The sequence below is a fragment of the Populus alba genome, chromosome 1 (genome assembly GCF_005239225.2).
Source record: "Populus alba chromosome 1, ASM523922v2, whole genome shotgun sequence".
NCBI lineage: Eukaryota > Viridiplantae > Streptophyta > Magnoliopsida > Malpighiales > Salicaceae > Populus > Populus alba.
In genome coordinates this window covers 4046445-4064604 of record NC_133284.1, presented here as the reverse complement: position 1 = coordinate 4064604, position 18160 = coordinate 4046445, and the positions used below count along the sequence as shown (strand labels likewise).

Sequence of the window (18160 nt, the reverse complement as noted above, 5' to 3'; positions counted from 1 at the left end):
ACGGTAACACTTATTTAATCTATAAATTATGTTTGTTAATTATATTATTTATTAGTCGTAAATTGTCTCCCCTCGTGGAGAAATGACTTTGAATACAGAAGTCCTCCTTAGGAAGTCAACGCGTAGTGTATAAATCTACACTACAAACTAGCTTTGGAGAGTTTTAATTAAAACGAGCAAGTATGAATTCGCAAAAGACCAAGTAGGGTTCTTGACCGACGGCTAAGTCTTTCCCATGTAATATTAGGACCCAATCTCCCAAACCTATTCTACTATGCATCTCCGTCCACTGTGGTGTTCATCTATGGAGCTTCTACAGGTGAGATTGATGACATGGACCTAGTAACTCAACACACAGTAACCCACCAGGTCTATAAATAACACATCTGCAACATGCTTTAATTGGTGTCATACAAGCCAAACAACATGAAGATTCCAATGACAAGTGCTATGTTACTTGCAGCCATTTTAGCCTTCGTTGGACTTATAGCCATTAATGGCGCTCAAGCAAGAATTTTACCTGGTAATATTTGACAAACTTATGCCTGGTTATATTGTCATGTTTCACTAAAATTTTTAGACGTCTGTCTAACCAGTTGTTTCTTGATTAAAAACATGTTGATTTGCTTGCATATTCTAATTAAAATCTCTTTTGTTCATGTGCTGCAGATAGCTTTCGACTCAAAGTAGCAATAATAGCTGCTTATGGAAGGAGTCATAGCCCACCACCTCCATCTCCGATCCCTTCACCAAGTTCCAAGGAACTTACCAGCAATTACGAGAAGTATTCGTCTCCGCCACCACAATCTCCAAAAACCGCTCCACCAATCGGTCAAGTAACCACCAGTAATGGGCGGACCACGCCATCACCACCACCCCCGAAGCCTGCATCACCAGAAGGCGAGCTTGAGATTGGTTCTCCGTGCACTGATGTGACTCTATGCAACGATGGCTACATTTCGATGATAACAAATTTTGAAAGGCCTTTACCAAGTTCACCTCCACCTCCAAAGCCAGCGACTCCTACTAGTCATATAACCTTTGATCTTGAGCCGAAAGTGCATGCAAGATCACCACCAGGGGAATATGCATATTCAAGTACTTGAGCTAGCTAGCTAGTTTTCCCTATTGGGTCATCTAATGATCAATTAAGGTGCTAGCTAACCAGGTAGGAGTGATTAGTATGTGTGCCCACGAGCTATGCATGGTACTGATCTCCAGGTTAATCTCCCATCTCTCTGGAGCAACTCACCTGGTAGTAAGGTTTACATAGGGTGTTGTCTTAGCTATCTATAGCTTGGCAAATCTCATGTCTCCTTCACCGATAAGGTTTCTAATGAGATCTAGTAGTAGGCGAGGTTAATTAATGCGTGCAATACATATTGTGATGAATAATTGGATGTAATATACAGTAAGAGCTAATAGAAAGCCGAGTGATTTTAGCTGGAGAATTTCTTGTACAATTTTAATTATACAGTCCGTAATTATGGGGTTGAATTATGAATTGTCTGCACTTTTTTTTTTTTTCCAGATGTTAGATGGCTTTATTTTACAGCAGCTATGAGTAGAATTCATACTATTGATTGATCTTGAATTAGCAGAAAATGAGAGCTGTTCAAGTACAAAGAGAATTAAACAATTAATACCTGCATATATTCCAAGGAAAATGAATTAGTGCTTGATCATATTATATATCTCGCCGCCCAGCCGCCCCAACTAGACGATTGAAGCTCGCCGTGCAGGTTCTACGTATAAATCCCTGGCTTAATTCAGCATCATTCTGCCTGCAGGTGCATCGATCTGCTTTAAGAGTTTGCCTACATTAATCTAGCTTTCCTAGAATATTTCCCACTTGTTATTTGACGAGCCAGGTTCATGATATAGATTGCTAGGTTTTATTTAGATTCAGCTCCTCGATCTCTTGTTCATGACTCTAATTATATGACTTAACATGTTAAGTAAGTAAATTTATGCTATTGAATTAAATCAAATGAACTTTTGAGATATTATGTCGAAATTAAGTAAGCATTTGTTAATTGATTTCAATACTCGCCCTCTAATTAATGGATGATGAACATATATGGCTCATAATTAATTAATTCAAAACCTAAAGTGGAGAAGTCTAGGAAAACTTGATTGATGTAGACCAAAGTTTTAAAGATATGGAAAATCTAGATTGCAACGATATCCAATATTACTGTGACATTAATTAAACAGAAAATTAATGCACCATGCCTTTTATATATAAAAAAGTCTCGAGTCTTAGCAATTTATTAGTTATATTTATGTAATGGAGACATAATTATAACTAAAAAAGAAGATTGGAAGGGAACTGTTATAAAGATACATAGAATACTTTTGAAAATGGTCTTTCATATTATTTCAAAACTACATCATCGATTAATGTGTCATGTAATCATTACAGTGATACTTATTATAGATTGGATTAAAGAAATCTTAAAAGGAGGAATTAGTTTTTAGATTGGGTAAGGAGAGTGTAAAGAATTAATTTAACTTAAAAATTTAAATTGTTAGGTTAAATTTTAAGATATGATTTATAGTATTTTTTAATATATTATTTTAAGTGAAAGCTTTTTGAATTTAAAATTTACATAGATTCATATTATTTTTTGTTTAATTAACTCGTGACTGTTTGGTCATTAAAGTTTTAATATAATTTCAAAAAATATTTTAACTCAATAGCTTAAATTTTTAAAAGAATTTTAAGATATGATTTATATTAGAGAGAAATATTAATTCTAGATAGAGAAGTGAAATGATTATGGAATTATGAAGAAATAATTTTCTTACCTCTACATTATAGCTTCAGAACCAACAACAACAATTTATAATGTGTTGGTCCCAATATTAAACTTACAGTGGCAAGGAAATTTAAGAGGTACATAACTATAATTTTTATACCTTCTATTATCTATATGTGCAGGAGTTGTTTTATTGTATGTTCTAATAGATGGACGGTGTTGGAATCTTGACATAATAGGTGATTATATAGTTAAATTTGAATTTGTCTATGGACAGGATAATATTTCCAAATATATTTATGATCGCTTTATTATTATGAAAAGGTCTCGTAGCTCATAAGATTGAAATCTTTCTTTGATAATTAATGTATAACAGCTTATGTACTAGGTAGTTCTTAGCCTACATACATATCACATCTCATTAACAAGCGACTTGTATGTTTTGTGATTGAAAAACAGAATCCTCTAGCTATCTATTTCTATATTGTTTGGAGCCATGGAAACTACAAAGTAGATACATGAATTGGCTTTGGATCTAGTGGTGCATGTCGGATTTAATTAATCATATTTTACTGTAGTTGGATCATTTGGTGATGAGGAATCTTCAGAGACGAGCAATTTTATTGTTTTCTTATGAAATTCTATAGGGGATTGGGGTGACTAAAATAACATGGTGTTTCATGAAAAAGATTCAGAAAAAAAATAGTGTTTTCCATCTTATACTTCAGAGATTAGCTCTTTAGTTAAGGTCTACAAATATGAATTTTCTTTATACAATTCTGGATCTATATAGGAGCGCCAAAGACATCTTCCAATAGACAAAAGAAAGCTCTACTCGTGAGTACTATGTTAGGACCACATTTCCATAATCTTAAAGAAAATGTGAACAAGTTGCAGCAACATTGGTGAAGGAATAAAGGATGCCGCCACTAACATGGTGACTGATAATTAAATAATGATTAAGTTAATAAATCATCACAAATATGCTTTTTCAATGAAATGTCTTCCTAAAGTAGAGAAGTACAGTTGTTTTCCTTTTTTGGACGGTACATAGTTATAATGCATGTTGTTATAAGAATATTTTAACATGTAAATGTTGCAAATTAGAAGATGTAGGAATATTTTAGCTTTGAGATATAGACAGGCTTGTTTTAGTAATTGATTTTTTAAGTTTTAAATATCATCATTTCAAAAAAAAAAAAATTAAATTTCTTTAAACACATTAGATCAATGTAAAATTGCATTCTTAAGATTCTTCGAGAGAGAGAAAAAAAAACTTAATCTTAGTTGATATATAATCTAATCTAAAAATATCCTTATTATCAAATAAAAACAAATAAATTATACCCTTATCATTAGATGCTTGTGTAATGTGATGCATGCTAAATTGTTAAAATCCACCATTATATTTTATAATTTGTTCCATTAATGATCATAAGATCCTCTTTTCTTTTTTATTGGAGTTGATGACAACATCAAATGATTCCTAGCAGGAAAATCTCTCAACCCTTTATATGTGTTGCCTAACCCCTTATTATTATTATTAGTTTGGTCATCAAATTTGATAAATAGAATTAATTGAAGATTAGCTAGATTATTATTGAGATTTGTATTGACATAATTTTCTCTTTTCTTTTAGATGTGAGGAATAATAATCCTAAATGGTTGATCTAATTAATGTACCATAAAATTAAGAACATATACTACCAAAGGTCTATGAATATTTAACACATCTCCAACATGCTTTAAAATTGGTGTCATACGACATACATGCCCAACAACATGAAGACTCCAATGACAGGTGCTCTCTTCCTTGCAGCCATTTTAGCCTTTGTTGGACTTAGAGCCATTAATGGCGCTCAAGCAAGAATTTTACCAGGTACTTAACTAACTTATACTTAGATTTATTATCACGTTTCACTAAAATTCATAGACGTTTATCTCACCAGTTGTTTCTTGATTAAAAACATGTTGAATTGCTTGCATATTCCAATTAAACTCTCTTTCTTTCATGTGTTGCAGATAACTTTGGACTCAATGTAGCAACGATAGCTGCTTATGGAAGGACTTATAGCCCACAACCTCCATCTCCGATCCCTTCACCAAGTTCCAAGGACTTAACTAGAAATTACGAGAAGCATTCGTTTCCGCCACCGCAATCTACAAAAACTGATCCATCAATCGGTCAAGCAACCACTAGTAATGGACGGACCATGCCATCACCTCCTCCACCCCCCGAAGCCTGCAACACCCAAAGGCGAGCTCCAGACTGGGTCTCCATGGACTGATGGGACTCCATGCAACGATGGGTACATTTCGATGATACCAAAATTTGAAAGGCTTTTACCAAGTTCAAATCCACCTCCAGAGTACCCAGCGACTCCTATAATTATGGGAACCCGTTGTTAGCAACATCTAACTTTGACTAATTAATTTTTGGTGCTGGAATGATATGATTTTCAACTAAATTTAGGCTCTAAGTTATGCTGGGTCAGAGCGGAACAGCGTTGACTGGTGGGGGGCCATGATACCCTCCCAAACTTTGAGAAGATGACATATTAGTCCTAATATTTTGAGATTTCTTAATTATACCCTTGAGTCGAAAGATTATATATAAGAAATATACCTGCTTTGCCCCCCAAACAAATCATGTATTATCCAACCGGCACTCCCAATCCATTAATCACTCGCACCAAACTTGAACGTGCATGAAATCCGCAGTTAACACACTACTTTTTATAAATAAGAATATCGAAAACTTACGGGTTTAGTTTCTGTTGATGGATGGTTTAAAAAACAATGCTTGTGCCAATTAACCCTTAGAATATAGAGACAAAGGTTTGCTATCATGCATTTTTTTCACATGAGACGACGAACTTTGACGAGAATTTAGCCATTAATTTAACTCGAGCAAGAACATCACCAGGCAAGCATGTACCAGATCACTAGATTCTTGTTTATTTCTGCCCCAGTAATATTATATATATAGCTCGATGTTTTTGTATGGTGACAGTTAATTAATGCACTGCTTACTTACTTCTTCTTTGGATCCAAGGGCTCCCTTAGACTTTTATATATATAGAGAGAGAGAACATAGATAATTGGATCTAAGTTAACCGTATAAGAATAGTAAAACACGTGTGGGCTTGGTGTTCATTATTTTTACACATAATTAATCACCCACCAAACTTTGACATGCGCATGCATTGAATCTGTGGTTAACCAGTTTTGAAAAATGCTAAAAAGTTTAATATAAAGTTATTGTCAAATGATTTATAATTCAACTACTGATAAGAAATAAATAAATATGAAAAATCACTATAGAATTACCAAAAGGTCAGGGGAATTGGACAGCCATGGACTTGGACCAAAGGCAGTAGAGATTAAAATATATATATGTTGAAAACTCCATCTTGGTAAAAGCTGATCGAGTCCATGGTACTCTCTAAAATAAGTAAATAATGAAACCTAGTGTAAAAGTATGAACTAGTATACCAGGGGATTAAATATAATGGAAGCTTGATTACCACATTTACCTACTTTAAAGAGTATCATATGCTTAGAAATAGCTTAACTCGATCTATATATAATATGCTTTAGTGGAATCAATACGTGCCAATTAAGCAACATGATGACTATTCCAATGACAACTGTTCTCTTCCTTGCTTTAGCTTTAGCTTTTTTTGGACTTTCAGCCATTGATTCCGCTCAAGCAAGAACTTTACCAGGTTATTACAGATCACTAGCTTCTTGTATATTCCTGTCCAAGATACACACACACACACACACACACTCTAACCCAACATCTTGGAAGTGAGCTTAGCTGATGTTCCATTCAAATCCTAACTTTGACAACTGTTTACTAGCTAGATATATGTTTAAAATTACGGTACCGTGGATCTAAAATTTCTTCCATTCATGTGTTGCAGACAGGTTTTGGCCTCAAAGTTGCAAAAAACATTAGCCACCCCGCCACCTCCGTGTATGGTACATTCGTCAAAATCCAAGGAATTATCAACAAGAGATTATCAGAAGTACTTGACTTCGCCACCACCAACGACTAGTTATGATCAAGAGACCTTGAGCTCACCTCCAAGGCCTGACTCGACAAAAGGCCAACTTGATACTGAGTCTCCATGCAGTAATGAAGAGAGTCCATGCATTAATGATGGTTGCATATCTAAGATAACTGATCTTGAGAGGCCAATACCAAGTTCAAACCCACCTCCAAAACCACAAACTCCTACAGTGCCATTTACTGCGTCCAAAATCACCTCCAGGGCAATATATACCTTGTGTCTGCTAGAAATCATATAAGGTTTCGGAATGTTTAGGTGTGCTGGGCCGCTGGATGCTGTTTGTGCTTGGCAAATCTTATCTCTCCTTTAGAAAGTGTAGGTTTCTGCTAGTGAAAGTAGGGTTTGCTTCCTTACGAGGTTGATTGAGTTGTTGGTCTTGTTTGTCTGTAGTTTCTTGGTAAACACTTTGCTTACTTCTCCATTGTTGATGGCTCTTTAAGAAATTAGTCAATAAAAAAGTGTTTTCTAATCAAAGAAAAAATATAAAGGTTTTCAGTGGAAAATGCTTTCCTCTTAAGCTTTGGGAAAACACTTTCGATTACATATTTATGTTTATATATTGCTATTTTAAAGTTTATTGTTAATCAATAATATTTGTATAGTAAAAATTCTTCATTTATTCTTTTTTCAGTTCATATTACATCTTGTTAGGGATGTTCAATAAAATCAACCAACTAACAAAATAAAAAAAACCAAAATAAAATTAACCAAAAAAACTAAAAATACAATTAAAAAACCCAAGAAACTGTTGGGGAAATCCGCGATGATGTACTGATATTTGCTCATAGAAGAGGAAAACACACTGAGACAATATTTAACGTGGTTCGGCAAATCGCCTACATCCACGGGAGAGAGTCCATATTATTTAGAGATAGATAGAAAAAAGATTACAACACACATGGAGGAGGAGGATCACTTCACTCTACTCTACTCCCAGCTCTCATTGTTGCCCTTGCAGCTTCTGCAATGACTGCTGCCATTACAGCTCTCTCTTTCTCTTCACATGCTCTCTACACTTCTAACACACTCTCACATTTGTTATGCTCTCTTGCTGTTTATTTATAGGCAAGGATGGCAGCTCCTCAATCAATGGCTGCACATGGGTTGATACATTTGTCAATGGTGGGTGCAACCACCATTGATAAATGGTAACCCTACTAATTAGGGTAGGTTGCTCATTAATGGCAAATCCTAACAATCACCCCCTTTGACATTTATATGGGCAATTGTCCTCTTGCTTCTTCAGCACAAGCTTGCATCCTGCAGCTCTTCCAAACTTACCATTCTGAGAGCGTCTCCGGCCAAGTTTACAGATACTGGCCAAACCTTTCAATCACCAGAGTCACCAAAGCACACCTTTTCTCACACAAAAAGATCACTACAACCAGATGGTCTCACACATCACATCTGAAGAGTGTTAACGCTTGTCTCTGGGATACAACATTCCCCTTCGAGCGTATCATCCATGCTCGGTCCGGAATGATTTATCGAGCCTCACACCAAGGCTTATAACACCCCCTCAAACGAATATTCCAAGTACGACAGTCATCATCTGAGTATCTCAATATGATCACTAGCTCACCACTCTTCCAAGAGTCTACTCATCCAGGAGTTGCGTCTGCCCTCTGTTCCACCTTAGGAACCACGCCTTACTTCTCCATGAGTCTCTCACTCTTAGTCTCAAGAGTCCAGGTAGCTATCCACCTTTAACCATGGGGGCAGCCAAGGTTGTTAAAATCTCGTTTTTAACTCGTAAAATCGTATGATTTTACGAGTCAGTATATGTTATCGTGTTAAATCGGCTTGTAAACTCGAAAAATGGTAAAATCGTATAAAAACATTGAAATCAGATAAAAACGTTTAAAATCGTGTTTTTGAACCCTGTTTTACGTGTTTAAAAGAAATATATATATACTGCAGTTTGCACTACAGTAAACCAATTACAACCCTAAAAAGTAAAAAACCTAGCGTCTCCTAGCGCCTCTCTTTCTCAATGTCTTTTTGGTTCCAGTTTTCCAATCCAAACTTCCAAATTCCAAATTCAAAACAAATCATCTCTGCAACATTTAAGTAAGTTACCATCCAGTATTTCATACTTCCATCTCTTCAATTTCCATCTCTCCGTAACTTACCAATTTCCAAATTCCACTTTTGTACAATCTAACTCTCTTTCCATCTCTCCAATTTCCATCAATATGGAAAAGAATTATATTAGACTCTAATATATATGCATCTGCTGGTAGATGGCTGTTGTCTTTTCACAGTGAGAGACTTGCTATTGTGTTTGGGCTAGTAAGCACTGTGGAGGGTAGCACAATAACAGTCATGAAAAATCTCCGTGTATGTGGGGATTGTCACTCTGTTATTAAGCTTATGTCAAAGATTGTAGGATGCAAGATTATTGTCAAAGATTTTAGCCGCTTTCACCACTTCTGTGTTATGGGTTGTTCTTCCCTATTCCTTCCCCTTGCTCCTCTGCCCGATCTTCTCTGTTCAAGACGAAGATGATGGTGGTCTAAGCACCAGGTCTACTGGTTGATGGCCCCTTCCCCCTCGGTGAATTTGTGTTTTTTAACTCTATATTTCTGCTATGTTATTTAGCTCTCGATCTTCCATCCTCTTCTTCTTTTTTTTCGTTTGTCTTCACCCCCCCTTTTATAGAGAAGCTTCCCCTCAACCAGTCCTCCATTTGCAGGACTTTTATGGAATCCATGAACGAGATCGTGGGCAAGAGATATGGTCCATGACCGGATTTGTTGCAACAGATTTCCCTGTTGAACCGACTTCATCCGCGCAAGCGTAGGAGACGATGAACAATGCTTCCAAAACGACGTCGTTGTGTCCTTGGGCATGGTTCTTTTTCACTTTAGTCCCTAGATAGTTTAAACTTAACAATTGGGACCCTAATCAGAAATAATTGATTTCTAATTGTGCCCTTGGATTAAATTCAATTGAATCCTTGAGTTATAACGCTATTTACACAACAGTCTTGGGTTTTTGGACTATTCAATTTGGTCATTGAATTTTAATTTTCAAGCAATTTTTCCTTGAATCAGCTCCAAATATGTCTTGATATTATGAGTATTACAATGCCTTCACTGAGCTCACCACCTTGACAAGAGTCGACTTGTTCCCGGAACCTACGCATGCCATCTGCTTCTTCATAGCAGTCGCGTCTTAATGCTCCACAAGTCATCCACTTATTATCCAAGGCAAATGTCTTCTAGCTCATTGATCTTTAGCATGGGGGCAATATCCATGAAAGTCAATCATGCATTTGTCTCTATACTCATCATAGCCACTTCATTGACTATACACCTGTCCGCTTATATCTAGCCATCACATTGGCTCTGGGGCATTCTGAAATGGGCTTATTTACGGCCCACACACCTTCTCCTCGGGTGTCTCCGCTCGTCGTCATGCGGCGGTCTGAAATGGGGCTCCTATCATGGCCCTCACACCTTCTACTGAGGTATCTCCGCCTGTCGTCATGAGACGGCCTGAACATGGACTCATATCATTGTCCTCACACCTTCTCATATCAGTGGCTCCAAGATTCTTTACCACCATGTGGACTTGGGAGAGATTACTGCCACTGATCACATAAAAAGAAAGAGTTGCGGTGCACTCCTAGCAATCCTCCACCTCGATTTCTATGTTTGGAGCTTTTACGCCTTTCTGCTTGATAGCTCTACCTACACCAACTCTCTTTGGTGTTTTCGCCTTTTCATAGGCGGTCGTCTTTTATCACAGACGTTTGCACCCCCTCAATTAGGTGCTTTTGCAACAGCTCATCTTTCCATTCTTGCATATATTGGAAAGGTCCTCACGTGTTGTCTTCATCAAGAGCACAAGAGACTTCCTGTTGTACACAATCTCTGCTCTGAGCTTCATCTGGAACTCTTCCTTGCACTTGTTGTCTCATTACAGTACCTCATTGGATCCCTCAGGTACTCTTGCACAATCTCCGTGTGCCCTCGTGTAATTTTTGTTCTCCAGATTTCTCCTTATTCCTTGCTTATGTTTAACAGCAGCTCATCCTGTCACAACACCCATCCAAGTCAAAATAGGGTGCCAATCTTTATCCCCTTGCTGTATTTCTCTTCCATTATCAGGGTCTTCATCAATTCTCCCTTCGAGAAATCACAGTCACCAAATCTAACTTCTTTGGAGAAATCACCACTCCATCAGATCCTTGATCATACGGAACCCAATTTTTCCCCTTGTGCCGTTATCCTGCTAGTATTCATCAGTTTTTTCCCACCCTCGCGGCGGAGCGTAGCGTCGTGGCGACTTTCGATTGATTTCAGGGTCTTTTGTTTTTTTGTGAAGGAGTCGCCACCTAGTATTTTGGTCACTAGGAACCCTAACTGGTCTTTCAGAGATTCTAAAGCAAGAGACTGGTTGCGTAAAGGGAAGGTATTAGCACCCCTAGTACGCCCTACCTAAGGTAAGCTGCTTGATGTTTGGTTTGCTCTATAATTGCTATGGTGTTGGTGTTTTCTAATCCCATCAATTTTCCTAGGTTTGATTCAAATAAAATTTATTTGGATAGAAATCCAAGGAGATTCCATGTGCTTTGAAAGCTCATTTTTCCCTTTAGTATTTCAAGAGTTTGCGACTCGTAAATCGCAAGGAAATGGGAAAAAAAATTTAGAAATCTAGGGCGTTACAAAAAAAACCTATATTTTTTTATATTTTATACTCTCACGACTCGTAAACCGTGGAGTAAGAAAATTTTTGAAATGTTTTCGATTATAATCAAGGCTTCTTTCACGAATGTGTGCAGATTTATTACTCCCAATAATATTTTGGATATTCGTCCTTTAAGGATTTCTTTATCCAAACATTAGCGGTGAATAATAGATTAACTCCCCCCCAAAATAGGATTTTTATATTTTTTTTGAAATATTGGCCAATACCCTTTGGAGTTTTACAAACATGTTGTAAAATCCAGAAATGCAAGAAAATAATTTTTTCGTTGTGTTTACGAAATCCATGCGAAAACACCTTTGTTGAAACTTCAAATATTTTTTTTTTATACATACATAAAAAAAGAATTCAAAACATGTTAGAGTATTGGCCGTATGCAACACACAAGAAAAACATTTTTTATATTTTTGTCGAAACACAAACATCACAATTAGACGTAAACATCAAAAATGAAAAAATAGCAAGCCATCATACATATTATAAGCATTACAAGAAGCTTGAAACAATTCATAACAAAAACCTAATCAAAGCCAAATCAACTTAAATTTTTGTAACTAGAAAGGAATAAACCCGTATGTGTGAGGGAGCCACAATTTTAGAACTGAAATTTTGAAATCTAACCCCTATGTCCGTGCCTCACAAACCCCATTATTTCCTCACCTTAAAAACGAACTGCCTTATTCATTTCACCACGCCAACGGAGAGAAACAAAACAAAAACTGGGAAAGCATGCTTTATTCGTATATAGGAAAAAAACAAAACCATGACCGGCTAATCTCTCAAGAAGCAGGAAAAAAAACCGAACAGAGAAAGGAGCTGATGATGAAGAAACAACAGCCCCCTTCCCCGGTTCCTTAAATCTGAAATAGCTAAAGAAAGAAAAAAAACGGAACACCAAAAGCCAGTCCTCTTAACATAGTCACTCATCAAAAACTCAAAGCCACGGCAGGAACAAAACAAGGCAAGTGTTCATTGTGTACATAGTAAAAAAAAAAAAACCGAATGTGCAAAGCAAAGCAAAGAGAAAAGAAAAAGGTGCAAACAGATTTAAAGGCAGCAAAGGAGAAGAAAGTTAAGACTTACCTGCAGGTCTCACTGTTTTCTTTTCTGCAGAAGATGAAATAAAACCAAGCAAAACGTTGCTGTCCAGCTTTAGCAGCAAAGCTCCCTCTCCGTCTTGTCTTTTCTTCTTTTCTTCCCTCACGGTGCTACCAGAATGCAAAACAAGAAACTCCCTTTATTCTGCGTTTTTTTACTCTGCCTCTCTTGCGTTTTTTCTTTTATGTTTCTGCTCTCTTTCGGCTGTGTTTTTGCTCTCTCTTTTTTTTTTTGCCCCCGTTAGGTCATTAGAGGGGCTTATATATAGTCTAAAATGTCTCCATTTAAGAAGGATTCAATGCATTAATCCTAGGACGTAAATCCCTACTGATTTGCAGTAAAAAAACGCAAAAGGAAGCTGCAATATTCTAACTTTATGTTGGTTCTTTACGTCTGATTTCTTTCTAGTTTTAGAGGAGGGTGTGGCTGTTTTCTTTCCTTCCATAGGACCAGCTGCTCCATTTGAAATGAGGCAAGAAAAAAAACGTGGTTGCAGCTCTGAAATTCAGGCATGATGACAGCGAAAAAAGGAAAGAAATCAGATGGAGGGTGCAGCTACAAAGTCTCATTTTCCTTATTTCAGTGTGGAAAAAATCATGTCGTTTATGATGATCCAGCCCCCTCTCCAGCTTTCAATATCCCTCTTCAATTAAATCCCTCATTTTAACAATTTTTGATTCAGTCCTTGGTCCAAAAAAATCCTTCGAATCAGCCCCGCGAACTCGGGCTCTATCCTTCCCGCGGCAGAATTTTCTGCCTTCACGTTAGATATTCAAATGGGAATATCTTGAGCTTCTGATATCGGAATCAAGTGATTCAATACCCAAAATTATTCTATGCATCTAGGACTACAACTTTGATGAAGGAGTCGAAGTCAGATAAAATCTTTTTACAGAACAGAATCCAGCAGTAATGTGGTTGGTCAAAAGGGATCTCCGGGTCTAACTCAAAAACTGACGAATGCCGAGAATCCTGATATGACTGAGAGTTTGAACTAAGAACAAAAATCACAAAAACTAGGCCAAAAATTGAGTTTTGTTAGTGCAGACTCGGGTCAATATCCTTCTCGCGGCAGAATTCTCTGCCTTCACGTTAGATATTCAAACGGGAACATCTTGAGCGTCTGATATCGGAATCAAGTGATTCAAAACCCAAAATTATTCTATGCATCTAGGACTACAACTTTGATGAAGGAGTCGAAGTCAGATAAAATCTTTTTACAGAACAGAATCCAGCAGTAATGTGGTTGGTCAAAAGGGATCTCCGGGTCTAACTCAAAAACTGACGAATGCCGAGAATCCTGATATGACTGAGAGTTTGAACTAAGAACAAAAATCACAAAAACTAGGCCAAAAATTGAGTTTTGTTAGTGCAGACTCGGGTCAATATCCTTCTCGCGGCAGAATTCTCTGCCTTCACGTTAGATATTCAAACGGGAACATCTTGAGCGTCTGATATCGGAATCAAGTGATTCAAAACCCAAAATTATTCTATGCATCTAGGACTACAACTTTGATGAAGGAGTTGAAGTCAGATAAAATCTTTTTACATAACAGAATCTAGCAGTAATGTGGTTGGTCAAAAGGGATCTCCGGGTCTAAACTCAAAACTGACGAATACCAAGAATCCTGATATGACTGAGAGTATGAACTAAGAACAAAAATCACAAAAACTAGGCCAACAATAGAGTTTTTTTAGTGCATACTTGGGTCAATATCCTTCTCGCGACAGAATTCTCTACCTTCACGTTAGATATTCAAACGGGAACATCTTGAGCCTCTAATATCGGAATCAAGTGATTCAAAAGCTTAAATTCATCTATACATCTAGGATTACAACTTTGATGAAGGAATCGAAGTGAGATAACAACTTCTTATAGAACAGAAACTAGCAGTAATCTATTTAGTCAATAAAGGTTCTTGATCTAACAATGTTGAGCATCCAAATCTGACTGAGAATCTGCTCTAAGAACAATGATCCCTAGGACCTAATAAAGGTGTATGTTAATTTTTCAACATGTCATGAGTGACAGAATATACCTAGGATGGTCAAATGTCGTACAAAACCGAGTCAGAATCAGAGCCTAAGTTGAAACAAAAAATTGCCACAGCAGCATAACCATTTTTTTTAGTGCAAATTCTGAGGGATTTATTCAACCTTAAAGACCAGATAAAAAAAAAAAGAACGAATTTAACATTATGAAGACTCCTGACCAATCTAAACAGCTCAAACAAGGCTTTTTTTTTTAAAAAAAAAAATATATTTATTTTTTGTGCTCTTTTTTTTTTTTGTCAATTTTCTAGCGAACAGGAGCTAAACTCCTATACTTTGTTCAAAAGAGGTATACACCCTCTCCAGCATGTGGGGGTCCGAAATTGAGTAACAACAAGTTTCATTACAAACTGTTACATATACGAAAATAGTACCATATGGATAATCCTTCCATTAAGCAAGTTCCCAGGAAAGATTGGAGGGATCACACTGGTCCCACTTAAAACCCAATCTCCTAGACAGAACTTTTTAGGCCATATACATCCATCGTACTGCCTTTCTGTATATACAACCATTTGCTAGCTTTGTTGCGGTTTTCCTTTACAAGTGATCTGGAATATACAAGTTTAATACATGATTTCTCAACATCTAGCGAGACTACTAGTGCTTAGATTCGTCAAGATTGGTCTTCATCAGTTTTCACTCTACACCTCTAATTGTCCACATAACCGGGTGTCCAGAGTGTCCCAATTTTGCCTTCCATCAAGGCAATTAAATTCTTCACTTAACAGTTCAGCACATGTAATTGGGCAAACATGTGCACCTTCTTCTTCTTCATCTCCATCGACCACAATGATGACCTTCAGATGCCTCCTAATCGGGCAATCTCTCTTTAATAATTCACCACTATCATTTTTGGTCTCGAATCTCAACGATCGAATTGTACCATTGTATCCAGAATGATCAAATTAGTTAGAAACATGTCTTGAATCATCCAAATTGCACTTCAGATGGCTAAGATTTGATCAAAACAATTATGGCCTGATCAACGGCTCAAATTCAATCTCAGATCCGGTTGCATGTAGGATCAGCTACAATGGATCCTATCCCTCGGCTCGCGGCTCGGCTCCAACTCAGCTCAGCTCAATCTAGCTCGCCTCGCGGCTGATGACGTGGCAGGTGGGTCCCACTATGCGGACGTGTATGCTGACTGGTCGCTGACATGGCATGCCAACTATGTATGCTGGCGACATTATGATGTCATGCTGAGACCGTCACTATCCAGGTCAGGCACATGGGTCGGGTGGTTTGGTATTCGGGTCGGGTCGGCCCATCCGGGCGAAGAAGACGCGTGGCGCCCGTTTGTGCGCGTGGCCAGCCACCTCGCCGGCGCGTGACGGCGCGTGCGGCCATTTTCGACATTAGATTTCGACGCGGTTTTCAACAGTGGCTTCGTCTCTTCCTCCTTTACACAATGGTACAGTCAAAACACAATTTTGACAACTTTCATTTTTGAGCAAAAAATCAAACACCACTTAAACCATCAGCTCTGATACCAATTCTTAAGGAAATCCGCGACCGGTGATGTACTGATATTTGCTCATAGGAGGGGAAAGCACACTGAGACAATATTTAACGTGGTTCGGCAAATCGCCTACATCCACGGGAAAGAGTTCATATTATTTAGAGATAGATAGAGAAAGGATTACAACACATATAGAGGAGGAGGATCACTTCACTCTACTCTACTCCCAGCTCTCATTGCTGCCCTTGCAGCTCTCTCTTTGTCTTCACATGCTCTCTACACTTCTAACACACTCTCACATTTGTTATGCTCTCTTGCTCCCTATTTATAGGCAAGGATGGCAGCTCCTCAATCAATGGTTGCACATGGGTTAATACATTTGTCAATGGTGGGTGCAACCACCATTAACAAATGGTAACCCTACTAATTAGGGTAGGTTACCCATTAATGGCAAATCCTAACAGAAACATTAGTATGGTTCACTTTCAATTTTACAATCCACTAAACTAAAGCAGTTCAACCAAAAAGTAAACCAACTATAGAAAGCCAAATAACTATAAAAGAAAAACTATTCTCAAACCCTAAAGTAATATATGCAGTCCTATGCCCCATCCTCCCCCACCCCACTTTATCTCCTCCTTTCTCGATCTTCCTTGATCTATAGCTCACCCTCTCTTCTTTGTTTTCTCAGCCTCTCTCCAAGTTTTTTTATAGTATTAAACTTGCGGGATCTTTTAGCTTTTGCTGTTATTGGATTTTTTGGATGTTGATGTTACGGGATTTTTTCCTTCAAACTATGTTAAATATTTTTGTTTACTTTCATTTAATTTGGATTTGTTAATATATTGTTCCTAATGTATCCTCCCATTTATTTTAATTTTTCTAGTCTGAACATCTTTGTGAGATGTTAATCGGAGATGTCCAAATCTAATTATGCATTTTACATGGTGTATTGATTTGGCTGGGTTGGGAAAATTGAGTTCTTGTAAAATTAATTAGGTTAATGCAAATATTGCATAATGAGAATTATGTCTATTTAGTTTGTTCTATTAAATGTTTTTAAAAAATTGTTTTAATTACAATTATAAGCCCAATTTTCACAATTATTAAACCATGTAGAACGCAACATACTCTCTTTGTTTTTTCAAGGTCAAACTCCACAGGCTTATTGCTAAATTCCTCAAATAAGCGACTTAATAATGTAGTTAAAAGGATATATGTTAAATTCAATTTTCAATTTAGTAATGGAGTTGGCTTGGTTTTGTTAAAAAGCCTAATTAAAAAAGTTTGATTAAAAAATTCTTAAAAGAAACTAAACTAAAAAAAATTATTAAAGTTTAAATATATATCCATTTTAAATTAATAATAATAAAAAAAGCTTATTTAATTATGTTAGTATTAGGTTTTGTAGTTCTTATATCAAAAAATCAACTTTGATCAAAACCGGTTCAGTTTGAATTAGTTTTTAATTTGATCTTGGTCATATTTTTTAAAAATAACTTATTCTAGTTTTATTGGATTTTTTAGCTCAAACATAACTAAACTGAATTTTAAATACCTTTTTTTTAACCCTTGATTTCATTTTTTTATTGTTTAAAGTACTTAATTTGCAATTTTAATTATAAAATAAATAACTATTGCATAACCAAATATAATAAAATCATTTATTTTTGTAATTGATTTTTCAATGTAAGTCAAAGACATAAAAAATAACTTTCAATTATTTTTTATTGCATAACCAAATATAATAAAATGATTTTATTTTTTCAAATTTTATTTTCTGAAGAATAAATGAGGCTCTATTAACTTGTGCTAGATCCGGTAAATCTGGTCGCTTTGGAGAAACTTTAACAAATCAAGAATATTATATTCACCTTTTTTTTTTCATTTCACACACAAACAAAAAAAATGATTTACAATTTATTTTTCACGAATCAATTAAACATTATAAAATAAATAATTTTTTAAAAAATCATTTTTCATGAGACTCA

General features: G+C 36.4%; 1 protein-coding gene across 1 annotated transcript; it reads left to right on the top strand.

Annotated features, from left to right (window-relative positions):
* Window positions 1–241: 241 nt before the first annotated feature.
* LOC118034008 (uncharacterized) lies at window positions 242–1549 on the top strand. Its single transcript, XM_035039154.2, has 2 exons — window positions 242–523; window positions 670–1549. Exons 1-2 carry the CDS (start codon window positions 427–429, stop codon window positions 1104–1106), a joined length of 534 nt encoding a protein of 177 aa, XP_034895045.1. The 5' UTR covers window positions 242–426; the 3' UTR covers window positions 1107–1549.
* The last annotated feature ends 16611 nt before the right edge of the window (window positions 1550–18160 follow it).

What these genes read in the sequence shown, in the direction of transcription:
- LOC118034008 (XM_035039154.2), top strand. Translation starts at nt 427, where the DNA reads ATGAAGATTCCAATGACAAGTGCTATGTTACTTGCAGCCATTTTAGCC. An exon ending in TCAAGCAAGAATTTTACCTG is followed by an intron (nt 524 to 669) that starts GTAATATTTGAC and finishes CATGTGCTGCAG; the next exon opens with ATAGCTTTCGACTCAAAGTA.